Source organism: Salmo salar, chromosome ssa26, assembly GCF_905237065.1.
Source record: "Salmo salar chromosome ssa26, Ssal_v3.1, whole genome shotgun sequence".
NCBI classification, from domain to species: Eukaryota; Metazoa; Chordata; class Actinopteri; order Salmoniformes; family Salmonidae; genus Salmo; species Salmo salar.
In genome coordinates this window covers 9,573,993-9,587,388 of record NC_059467.1, presented here as the reverse complement: position 1 = coordinate 9,587,388, position 13,396 = coordinate 9,573,993, and the positions used below count along the sequence as shown (strand labels likewise).

The window sequence follows — 13,396 nt, the reverse complement described above, 5'->3', positions numbered from 1 at the left end:
GCCACCATCGTTATGCGCACCTGCGCCTCATGAGACTCACCTGGACTCCATCACCTTCCTGATTACCTCTCCTATGTCTGTCACTCCCTTTGGTTCTTTCCCCAGGCATTTTTGATTCTGTTCCTGTGTTATATGTCTGTACACTACTCGTGTTTCTTGTTTTGTTCTATGTTTCGTTTATTTATTAAATTCCCTCCCTGTACTTGCTTCCCGACTCCTAGTGTACCCGTTACACCTGGCCAGCCTGGGATCATGGTGTTGTCCTCCTGACAGTTTTCGGTGGAATCCATTGTCCCTTGGTCGGGTCTGGCTGGCACTGTGTGTCTGTCTAAGCTACCACTGTCCTCGGGGCAGGCTTTGATTTCAGTTAGCTACTGTACATTATGTGCAGACTTGGATGGCAGTGTCCCCTGTGCCTTGTACAAATGTACCTGGCAAAGCAGGCGGTGGGAGATTAAGGGAGAAGCGAGGGTGGATGGATCTCTTATAAAAAAGGGGGGAAAACAATCAACCGTAACTTTTTATAGTAATATATTATGTATGCGTAACCGAGTAACCTTTCTGGTGGAGATTTACTGACCTAAGTGTTTATTATTTTAATTAGACATCCCTTGGGTGCTGGGTCAACCCTTCATAATTAAACTTTGCCTGATAGAGCTTTGATTCTTGGCAGTTGCTCTGTGGTGTGCTAGTATAGGGTTTAATGGGGGCCATTCCTTCGCACCTCAACTGCTTATGGAGGTACCCCGGTTTGTTATGGTAGTGTCAGCACCTCTCTAAATCGAACCCTGATGGGATGCACCCGGATTAAAGTTTTGGTGATACAGAAATATGGGTATTTTTCTGAATGTCTCTACTCATTATACTGAAGTACATTTTAAAACCGTTCTGTAATCTCGCAGAGCTGCAATTATTGAACTCCAATTATTGTGTTTATGGAAATGAGAATCAAATGTATTAGTAACAAGATACTGTACCACTTGAATTTTCTATAATTGTATTCAAAAGTTTGTCTCTGCCAGAGTTTTCTTCCCCAAAAAGTGTCAGATTCATAATTACACTCCAACCTGAATATGAACTATATGAGTTCCTACAAGCTTACAAATAAACTACAACTTGTTGTATTACAATAAGTATTTTCGACTACCCTCATAAAAGCATACACATCAATCTATGAGGGGGTTACACAATATGGACGAAAAATAAAAACATAATTCACATCTTTTTTTTGCCTGAGTATAGACTGTATGACAGCTTGGAGCAACGTGTGCATTTACACTCGAAAGGAGCACTGTTGTTTTCTTTCCGTTCCTACTGTATGAGGGCTTTGAATCAGCTCCTTCACTTTGGAGTGTTGGAGTGAGACTGTGAGTGGTCATGTAATAAACCAATTTCTCTTGTGAGACTTAAAAAGTTCTCCTTCCTCACTTCTAGACACTGAAAAATGATGACTCCGTGGCCAAGAAGGATGTCCAGAGAATCCTGGAACTCAGCCACAAGCAGAGGTAGCTCTAACCTTCTTAACCATTTGCTGTTGCACATTGCTACCATATGGATTATTTTGAAGAGCAACATTACTTTTAATTACTTCTATGGTGCAAGAAGAATGTGATTTTACCTGCAATTCAGCCTTTAGTATACACAGTATATACTTATACCCTACTGCTTTATAAATAGCAAACCAACATATCAACAACACATGACAATCATAAACAAACCATAAAACAATTTTTTATTGGAGCAATGGCTCCTGGTCCACAGACGATTTGAGCAGCCACCTGCGTTCCACTTTAAATCCGATTAATCCTGCATTTGATTCGTTCCATTGCCATGAATGATTATCAAATGACTTCATCACGAGATATCCAGGCAGCTGAGTTATGGAAAATCATGTGTTTTTGACACATTTCAATCATGTTTTTGATTGCTTTGGGGGAGTAATAACTAGCAACTATTTTAATGTGAAACCATGGTAGCCACATCCTCAAGTCAACACATGTCGAAAGGTTACAAACGTCAGAGTTACAAGATGCTGTCATTCCAGGTTTAGAAATGTTATTTAATTAGACACTGTAGCCTTTATAAAAGCTGAAAACAGACATATTGTAGTCAGCAACATGAAAAAACTCAAACGTTAACCCTCGTCCTTACCACCACATTTTACCTAATCATGTACATAACCAATTACTATATTTAAACTGCAAATTTACAGAAAACTTGAGGGGCCAATGAAATATAAAGAGGGGTGGGGGAAGACAGTACTAAAAGTCAAACATTCTGTCCGGTTAACTTTTGTGCTCTGGTTAAAGTAAATAACTGCCTTCCCACAGACACCATAACTGCCTTCCCACAAATACCCATAATGGGTTATGCACTATTTTATACACAGTCCAGTGCTGTGTTGCCTGAGGAAAATGTCACTCAGAATAACTTTGGGTTGTTTGTAGCCCATAGGCAAATGTCTCTAAATATCGGTGAAGATATGTTGACTCAATGTGTTGACTTGAAGCTTATTTACAGTACCAAATGTTGTTGGGCTCCCTTTAAATGTCAACCTCAAATTCATTCCACGCTAACTTCTTAAAATGTGTTCCTTCTCCCCTTAAAACGTCATACTGCTGGTTTTAGTGTGAGATCAGAAAAATGAAATCCCAAGTAGCGGAAAATAAAAATGTTTGCTTGGCTGGGCTCATGCCAACAGACACAATCATTGGCATGTGAAATACGACAGGGCATCGCAGCAGTGAAGAGAGACTTTTCCGTCTGAGATTGACACACAGTGCTGTTGACTGCAGATGCTGCTCCTCGACTGCACAATTGATAGACCATGACCATGTCATATGTAGTTAAACTCGAAACCTACACTAAGCCCAGTCAAAGGGAATAATTATTTGCTGCTGTAATCGTATACCGACATTCTGGATTTAAGTTTGGTATTTCGTCACGCATTCTATCACAAATGTTTGGTAGAAAAAATAAGCATGAATTGATTTGATGATTTGATCCTAGTCAGTGCTCAGTCAGTCACTCAGTGCTTGAGATACTATTACTACTGCCACGCCACTGCGAGAAGTCAGAGAAGAGTTGGAGAGGAGAAGGATAGGTGCTAACTGAGTATTTCTCACCTTTCCTCTCAACAGGGAAGAGATGAAGTCCCTCCAGACTGCATTGCAGAAGCAGCTGGACGAGGCAACGGAGCTAGCCGAGAAACAGCAGGCCGCAGTGAGTAGGAGCCCTCAGTCGTCCTCACCTTGTCTACACCTCACTCCTCTAACCTCCCCCTTGTCACCTGTCACCCGGGCCTGTGGGCGTCTGTCACCCATCTCATTACCCAGCAGCCATCTCTCCTGGCTGGCCCCCTCCCTCCCACCACTTAATAACCAGTCTGGGAGAGTGAGAGAGCTAGGTGGAACCCAGAAATAGGAAGCATAGTGACGGAGGTCCTTCTGCTCTCCACTCTCTCCTTAAAGGACAGGTTTTTGATAAAATTATTCGTTTTGTAAAAGCTAAACTTGACAGGATGGAGTATGTTTTTCCATAATGGTGATGAATAATTTAAATGAAATACACCTGTAGAGTACGAGAAGAAACACTTAATAGACCAGGTGCCTTTTATATATTTTTTTCCTTTTGTTATCTTGTCATAAACATTGCTTTTCATTCGCCGAGTATTCCAGGCCTCTATCCATCACGCTACTCAGTCCTTTTTCCGTTGTACTTGGCTGTCATTCTACTATAAATTCTATTCTACTCAAGTTGTATTACATTGCCAAGGTATTCAGACGTCTGAGAATAGCAAGCTACAAATGAACTCCGATACCACACATGCAGTCATGTTTATACCTACTGTATGAATTGGACCTATAGGTAACAGTTTACTATAGGTCCCGTCCCCTATGTATACATTCACTTTACTGTAAGTCCCCTATGTATAAATGCACTTTACTGTAGGTCCCCTATGTATAAATTCACTTTACTGTAGGTCTCCTATGTATGCATTTACTGTATGCCCCCATAATGCCTTTATAACAGCTTTTTATAACAGCTACAAAAGCTGTTATAACACCAGTAATTAACATTATACTAATGTGGAGCCTTTTTCATACCTACTGTATAGATTAGACCCTAGCTGTTTTTATTCCCACTTCCCAAAGATATTTACTGCTGCATCTCTTATGGCTATCTGGCGAACCTCTAATTCCCCCTCAAAACAAATGATCAGAAAATCAACGGGAGGCCTAATTAATGTCCCAAACAGACCGTGAAATGCTTTTGAGATATTCAATATTTGCTAATAAGAACAACATGGCCTGAAACAAGTGTGGACGTCTTAAAATGGGCATCTGTCTTATTTTCAAAGTACAGAACAAGGGTGGCTGATGTTGCTAGCCAATAATCAAACTGTTGTTGTTGACATTTTCATGTTAAGATGAGTGACAAATCCCTGGTGTAGGGAGATAATGATGGTCTTTATTAAAGGAAATTGTATTGGCTACTGCAATGCATCAAATCAATGCCTGTCTTTTCACAAGGGGAACTTTTTTTATGACGTTACCAGCCGGTTACCAGCCGGTTACTACGTTTCTGGAATAGCACAAAAAAGTGTTGTGAAGTTGAGTTTCTTGGTTGTATTATGTACAGCATAACTCTGCTCTTGCCACTATTCAGTGTACTAATGGGGTTTTGGGGAAATGCACGCTGATGCTATATGAATACCTGTCTTGTTTGTAATAAGGTCGAGTTTTTTTTATTTTCAATTGAGACCATTTCCTACAGCTCGAGGCGAAGAAACTGAGTGTGAGTTGAGGTTATTCTCCGTAGCTGGGCGAATTTGATGTGAGGCATTGGGTAGAAAACATTGTTTGATTGGTGTTGCACTCTGCCCCTAGGGAGCTCTAGAGTGTTTTCTCTAAACCTGCTAAGCAGCAAAAAAAGTGGAAACCAGGGTTAGTAACAAGCACTGTCAAATGAATTTGGTTTGGGACGACACTGCACTAAACCACCAACGTTATCATTAAACGTGCTTATGTTTCAATGAGCTGTTCTCACTTGAAACATTTCATCATCTTGGGTTGCCTCATTTGGAATTGATGAAATTAGTGAAACTGATAATCAATTATCAATACGGTGTTAAAAGGAATACCTTATTTCAATCAATTAGGAGCTGAATCTGTATCTTCCTTTTCCCTACACGCAAAAACTATCAATTAGTAACCCCCAGTGGACCACATACAGCGAACAGCTGTAGCTGTACTTGGAAATTGAAATGCACAACAGGAAATCATTTGCGATGGGAAACACATACTCATCATAAATGCCTATAACATGTAGAGCATTGTGGTTCCACTCAAAAGATCCCTTTTTATTTTATTTAAATTTCATTCAAATGTTCATATTGTGTGGTTCAGAAGCCCTGTTTGGGTTCACATACTCAATGTAAGTTCCCTGGCATGGTCTGTCACGCATGTGTGTAGAAACGGACCAAGGCGCAGCGTGAGTATCGTTCCACATCTTTAATATATTGTGAAACCCTGGTCTAGCCTACCTTTAGCTATATACAGTATTTAGTTGGTAGCCTATTTATATTACACATTGGAACTCGGACTCCACGCTGTCGGGGCGATCCGTTTCATCACTCGTAGGCTTACCAGTGTTCCCAGAAGGGGGGTCGCTCTCATGAGCACCGCTGGGTCTCTGGCAGTTGTCATCTTGGTTTTCTGGGAGAGGAGGAGGAGGAGAAGGATGGCCAGCACCCTCACTAGAGGAAATGTCACTATTCTCAAGAGCAGGGTAGATGAGGAGGAGCAAGGCCACTGTCATTTCTGGGCCTGGGCAGTGAGGTCTCTGTCGAGACTGGGATGCTGCTAGTGCTAGCTGCAGCATAAATAGGCCTACTAGCTTCCACCTTCAATGGTTTTTCATCAGTCGAGGAGTTGGTAGTTTTGGTGATGTGATTATCTTCAGGAATTTGGCGCGAGCTTGATCAGATAAAGCTTTTTTAGGGCGTTTTTGTGCACAACTTGGTCTTGACTTTTGTTTATTCAGCTTGAAAAACGCACTCACTCTCCATCCGAGTCTAACCTGATTCACCAAACTTTTAAAAACTTGATAGCCAATTAGGTGAGGAGGCCGAGGCGGGCTGAAAAATAGGCTAACTAGATGCATGAAAACTATATTGTCTTTCTGACTCACCTACTACCATGTAGATTGGACAATAGAAACACTTTGCTTGCTACATGTGGAAATTAAAAAGGAGGGTTACTGTCAAAATGATTTATTTACAAAATTAATATAATTTAGACATACAGTGCATTTGTAAAGTATTCATACGTTACAGCTTGATTCTAAAATTGATTACATACATTTTTTCCCCTCATCAATCTACACACAATACCCCATAATGACAAAGCAAAAGATTTAGATTTTTTTGGCAAATAAAAAATAAAATAAAAAATACCTTATTTACATAAGTATTCAGACCCTTTCCTATAAGACTCGAAATTGAGCTCAGGTGCCTCCTGTTTCCATTAATCATCCTTGAAATGTTTCTACAACTTGATTGGAGTCCACCTGTGATAAATTCAATTGATTGGACATGATTTAGAAAGGCACACACCTGTCTATATACGGTCCCACAGAACAAAAATCAAACCATGAGGTCAAAGGAATTATCCGTAGAGCTCCGTGAGAGGATTGTGTCTAGACACACATCTGGGGAAGGGTACCAAAAAATGTCTGCAGCATTGAAGGTCCCCAAGAACACAGTGTCCTCCATCATTTTAAATGGAAGTTTGGAACCACCAAGACTGGCCACCAGGCCATACTGAGCAATCTGGGGAGAAGGGCCTTGGTCAGGGAGGTGACCAAGAACCCAATGGTCACTCTGACAGAGGTCTAGGGTTCCTCTGTGGAGATGGGAGAATCTTCCAGAAGGACAACCATCTCTGCAAGACTCCACCAACTAGGCCTTTATGGTAGAGTGGCCAGACGAAAGCCACAACTCAGTAAAATGCATGTGACAGCCCGCTTGGAGTTTGCAAAAAAAAGGCACCTAAAGGACTCTCAGACCATGAGAAACAAGATTCTCTGGTCTGATGAAACCAAGATTGAACACTTTGGCATGAATGCAGAGTGTCAAGTCTGGAGGAAACCTGGCACCATCCCTACGGTGAAGCATGGTGGTGGCAGCATCATGCTGTGGGGATGTTTTGCAGCGACACGGACTTAGGAGACTAGTCAGGTTCGGGGGAAAGATGAACGGAGCAAATTAGAGAGAGATCCTTGATGAAAACCTGCTCCAGAGCACTCAGAACCTCAGACTGGCACGACCATTCACCTTCCAACAGGACAACGACCCTAAGCACACAGGCAAGACAATGCAGGAGTGGCTTCGGGACAAGTATCTGAATGTCCTTGAGTGGCCCAGCCAGAGCCCAGACTTGAACCCGATCGAACATCTCTGGAGAGACCTGAAAATATCTGTGCAGCGACGCTCCCCATCCAACCTGACATAGCTTGAGAGGATCTGCAGAGAAGAATGGGAGAAACTCCCCAAATACAGGTGTACCAAGCTTGTAGAGTCATTCCCAAGAAGACTCAACTCTGTAATCGCTGCCAAAGGTGCTTCAACAAAGTACTGAATAAAGGGTCTGAATACTTATGTAAATGTTATATTTAAGTTTTTCATTTTTAACACATTTTCAAAAATGTCTAAAAAACTGTTTTTGCTTTGAAATTATGGGGTATTGTGTGTAGATTGATGAGGAAAAAAACTATTTAATCAATTTTTGAATAAGGCTGTAACGTAACTGTCACGTCCTGACCATAGAGTGCTCTTATTTTCTATGGTAGAGTTGGTCAGGGCGTGACTGGGGGTTTTATCTAGTTAATGTTTTCTATGTTGTGCTCTAGTTTATTTTTTCTATGTTGTGTTCTAGTTTCTTTTTTCTATGTTGGGGTTTTTGTATGATTCCCAATTAGAGGCAGCTGGTCATTGTTGTCTCTAATTGGGGATCATATTTAAGTAGTTGTTTTTCCCACCTGTGTTTGGGGGAGATTATTTTGAGTTAGTGCATGTTGCACCTCTGTCGTCACGGTTTGTGTTTTGTTTATAGTTTAGTGTTTGTTTGGCTCCGTTTCACAATATATTAAAGATGTGGAACGATACTCACGCTGTGCCTTGGTCCGTTTCTACACACATGCGTGACAGTAACAAAATGTAGAAAAAGTCAAGGGGTCTGAAAAAGTCAAGGTGTCTTTCCAAATGCACTCTAGGTGTGAGATGGATGGCGCATGGGCCCCCAGAGCTGATTTCTGCTACGCCAATGTGTAAGTTGCTCTGCATAATTGAACATTAGGCCCACCTTTCATGAATTTTCCCCCAAAATTACAACCATTCATGGATGAATGGTACTCTAGACAAGACAGTAGCAACAACACTAGATGACCCAAAACCCATAACTGTCTTAGCAAAAAGGTTCTGGGGTGCTTGTCAATAAAAGACAGATCCAATTGTATTACCTCTGTATGACTAGTCTACAAAACGGACATCAGTAAAGTTAAGGAGTGATGCTGCATGTAAATAGACTTCAAAATATAAACAGCTTTAGGTAGACCAAGAAAATAGGTACACAAACTCCAATAGATAAACCACACACAAAAATGTACGATCGAATTTCCCAGTGGGAGGCATGCCATTCCAAAAAAGTATTACAACATGATGAAAAAGATTGGCCTGGTTATTTCATCACTATCATAGCAAATATGGCATCATACTTGTAACACTAGTTGCAAATGCTGTGCATTGCAATATACAGTTGAATTGTATAATAGCTCTGGAAACACAAACTCTACAACATTGCTCAGGCTTATTGCTCTGATTTATCAGTAAGTCATATGAATTAATTATACTGTAATAACACAATTGAAAATGTCAAATGTTAACAATGTAGCATGCTACAGTTTTATATTTTACATCCATCATTTCAGTGTGTCGTGCCGCAACCCAAAGGGAACGTTGTGCTGGGATGTGTTATCGACCTACCCATGGGCAGAGGCATGAACTCCAAATGCACCAACATGAACTGTGATGTTATTAGTGTGTCAACCACCTAGCCATAGTTTAAAGTCCCCCGGGTGCCTTCAGAGCTGAGGTCACCTGGGCCATGAATTCTCTCCCCTTTCTCCCTGGGACAATCTCAATGACCTCATCGAAGGACAACATTTCCCTTAGAATCCTTCGTCGCAGAGGTGAAACAGAAAACAGAATCGGATTTGGAATATCTCTCTTCCTCCCCCCCACCGCTATCCAGTCTTTTAGATGTAGTCCTTCACTGGGGTGGGCCGTCATCTGCATCAGCCGTTTGAGGCCTGACTGCTTGTTAAATACAGGACACGAGGAATGGCTGCACTAAAGAGACATGCCAAGCTTGCGATAAAAAGATTGTGATAAACAAAGATATCACTCTGACACAATGAGCATATGGGCTATTATATTAATCACACAGTGGAAAATAGTCAGTCGCCCACTGTGGGCGTAAATGCCTCCAATATGAGAAACAGCAACCCCACCAACAGTCAACCCACCTATTCTAGATACACCCATTTCCGATAAATCGTAGTCAAAACCAGCAGTGAATCATAATGTTTTACGTAGTTTTATACGTGTTTTTGTAAATCTTTAGAAGCTAACTAAAATAAGCAGTAAAAACGGTGTAATATAACCATATGGAGGTACTTGGAGCATTAGCAGGAAGTCTGCTTTAAAGGCAGAGAATCATTTTAAGTTGTTTGACCTTGGGATGTATAGATCTGTTTTGAAGATAGAGCAAGCACATCAACAACATGCAGTAGGATGAAATCCAGTGCAGGCAGGAATAGCTGGCATGGTTGATGATAGTTACTACCTTCATGATACCTTCATGTAAATGTCACATTTTAGATGTAATTGACAGTCTGTAAGAAACAGTCTGTAAAAAATGGACAGTCTGTAAGAAAACATATATCATTCATTTGATTTATTTTGCCTACAGATCAAGTTCCTCAAGATGGAGATGGAGAAAAAGACCAAAATAATCAAGGACCTGCAACAGGAGGTACTTTTGTTCTCCCCACCTACTGACTCATGGCTGACTCATTTCTAATTCATGATCACCGTGACCTGTAAATGTTATGTTAATGTCAGTCATAAGATAAATGCCTTAGTAATCATATCATATGATATCTATGGTCATCGACATCACTTGAACTAGTAATGGGTTTTGATATAATTTTTTCTAAATCTATATGGTGCTGTCATTTTGGATTGCAAAGGTCACAGATAGCCATTGGCAACTGAGGGCCTTATTCTGTCGATGTTGAATGAACGTATTGGTGGAGAGGCCTATTATGAGCACTAATACCACTGGATACACTGAATTCGTCAGAGCCTCGGGGCCTTGAACTGGGCTGGTGTCGTGGGACCTTCTAATTGGCTAACCTGGGGGCAGTTACTGGCTGCAGCGTGGCTGGCGCAAGATCCTATAGTTTAAGGGCATATGCCCCAGGGCAGAGGAGAAGAAAGTAATCAATCAGAAATGGAGTCACAACAGTTTGCAGCATGATAGAACCTGGGTAAAGAAATGAGAAGCTACCACGATATTCAATGAAAAAGTCAGGTGAGAGGTAGAGAGTTCACACTGCCCGAGGGAGGTCAGAGAACATTCTATGACATTATTAGCTCTACTCAACCAAAAAGGGGGAAATAAAGTGCAGGGGTGTGTGACTACACACCAAACTCCCAGAGCAAACTCTAGAGGCAACATAAGCGACCCCAACAAACCTAGGAGTACTGCAGTCAATTTTGATGTTTTCACATCAGAGAGTAACATTGGACATGGCTGTGATGTTGTACAACAGATTGGTCTAAATTACCTGTAAATGAGGGAATGATTGGACTACATAATGACCAATTAGATGGTCTTCAAACCTCAAACACCAAGTTCATTATGGTGAGAGAGCAAGCTTGGAGATGAGAGGAGGGAAGATACAAGATTCTTGTCTGTGGTCACCATGGAGATGAAAGGATACAGTCCTTTGTGTGCCACAGCTCTAAGTAAAAAACTATAATTAGCTGGTAATTTAGAAAAGAGCAAAAATATAAATGCAACATGCAACAATTTCAATGATTTTACAGAGTTACAGTTCATGTAAGGAAATCATTCAGTTGAAACAAATTCACTAGGCCCTAATCTATGGATTCCACATGAATGGGCAGGCAGCCATTGGTGGGCCTAGGCCCACCCACTGGGGAGCCAGGCCTAGCCAGTCAGAATGAGTTTTTCCCCACAAAAGGGCTTTATTACAGACAGAAATACTCCTCAGTTTCATCAGCTGTCCGGGTGGCTGTTCTCAGACGATCCCGCAGGTGAAGAAGCCGGATGGGGAGTTCCTGGGCTGGAGTGGTTACAAGTGGGCTGCAGTTGTGAGGCCGGTTGGACATACTGCCAAATTCTCAAAAACTACGTTGGAGGCGGCTTATGGTAGAGAAATTAACATTAAATTATCTGGCAACAGCTCTGGTGGACATTCCTGCAGTCAGCATGCCAAAAGTCAATTGCACGCTCCCTCAAAACTTGAGACATTTTAGAGTGGCATTTTATTGTTCCCAGAAAAAGGTGCACCTGTGTAATGATCATGCTGTTTAATCAGCTTCTTGATATGCCACACCTGTCAGGTGGATGGATTGTCTTGGCAAAGCAAAAATGCTTACTTACAGGGATGTAAACAAATGAATGCGCAACATTTCAGAGAAATAAGCTTTTTGTGCGCATGGAACATTTCTGGGATCTTTTATTTCAGCTCATGAAACACGGGACCAACATTTTACATGTTGCATTTATATTTTTGTTCAGTATAAATCCTTGATCACGTCTTTAAAAATACTTGCAAGGCACACAATCATACCAATCACTATGCCAAATAAAGGCTTGTTAAATAGTGCTTCCGGTAGTCTGACCTATGTAGGAGTGAGTCAAATTGTACTGTAATCAGACTCAAAATACACATTGGTTATTTGGGAGAGTTACAATTGAAAATGTTTTTCACAGTTCATTGAAGTTGTATTTGGGCAGAAACTCTGAGATTTCTGCTGGCAGTCAGAAGCACTGTAGATGGGCTCTGTGAACACTTTGAAAGTACATTATGTAGGGCCAGCGCTCCACTATCAGTTGGTCGCTGTAGCGTTGACATTTTAAGTCTTGGCTTTTTCCTGTGCCAGATCTATCTCTCCAGTTTTGAGTGTCTTTGTAGCTTGATACAGAGGGGTCATCAGTAGTAGATAGTGGCGTCTGAGAACTACTTTGGCGACTGTAGCTTTGACATTTCAAGTCTTGGCCATATCCTACACCAGATGTATCATGAAAAATATCTTGACATCTTTGGGTGTCTTTTTTCACTAGATACAGAGGTTTCACCTGTTGTGCATTCCTACTGTGTAGGTCAGAGAGGTATCCTAGTTTTGTCATATACTATCAGACAATATATGTCATTTTCCCACTCGTATTGCTTTTACTCACTCTGCAATGCCACTGAGGATAGATGGAAGTAGTTTGCTTAGATTTCAGATGCATTCTAATCTCACTGTGTCAAACCATTGACATTGACTTTCTAAAGGCTTAAACAAATGTATGTCTAAAATAACCGTATAATAACAGAAGTTCCTCAGTCTTATTAGGATGTGTCTTAAGTCTGGGGAAATTGCTGAAAGCCATTTTTTTTTATCAATTACAGTACAGAACAGAGATATGTCCTTCCAGTCCTGTTATAATTAATGAAATGTCATCTGCATAGATAACTGGATTGTGGCTACTATTTTAAATTCCCTTATTATCGGTACCTTATTGAATCAGTAAGGGGCTTGAGATAAATATGCAAATAGGAGAGTAGATAGTGGGCCACCCTGGCTTGCGCTTCTGTCCTTATTACCGGAGGGGGAGCAAGACTAATTTAACACCCTACACCTGGAAGCGATTGATAGATAACTTGAATGTCAAATGGACTCAAGTTATCACAAAGCCCAAAGCGACACTAGGCAATAAGTAAATACTTCCATTCAATGTCATCAGCAGATATAATAAGGCCTCTCAATCGAGTCTGGAGTCAATATTTGTATTTGTATTTATTATGGGTCCCCATTAGCTGATGCAAAAGCAGCAGGTACTCTTCCTGGGGTCCAGCAAAATTAAGGCAGTTTATACAATTATAAAAACATTACAATACATTCACCGATTTCACAACACACTGTGTGCCCTCAGGCCCCTACTCCACCACTAGCACATATCTACAGTACTAAATCCGTGTGTGTGTGTGTGTGTGTGTGTGTGTGTGTGTGTGTGTGTGTGTGTGTGTGTGTGTGTGT

At 41.1% G+C, this 13,396-nt stretch overlaps 1 protein-coding gene across 3 annotated transcripts in view; it reads left to right on the top strand.

The window, feature by feature from the left end:
• Nucleotides 1–13,396, top strand: part of LOC106587094 (leucine zipper protein 2) — a 169,790-nt gene that overhangs the window by 106,097 nt on the left and 50,297 nt on the right. For 2 of the 3 annotated variants that reach the window (XM_014175054.2, XM_045708600.1), the window contains exons 3-5: nucleotides 1,435–1,505; nucleotides 3,141–3,222; nucleotides 10,032–10,094. In XM_014175054.2, the coding sequence (XP_014030529.1) occupies nucleotides 1,435–1,505; nucleotides 3,141–3,222; nucleotides 10,032–10,094 (216 nt within the window). The remainder of the gene's footprint in view (nucleotides 1–1,434; nucleotides 1,506–3,140; nucleotides 3,223–10,031; nucleotides 10,095–13,396) is intronic. The other variant, XM_014175055.2, reaches the window with a different exon arrangement.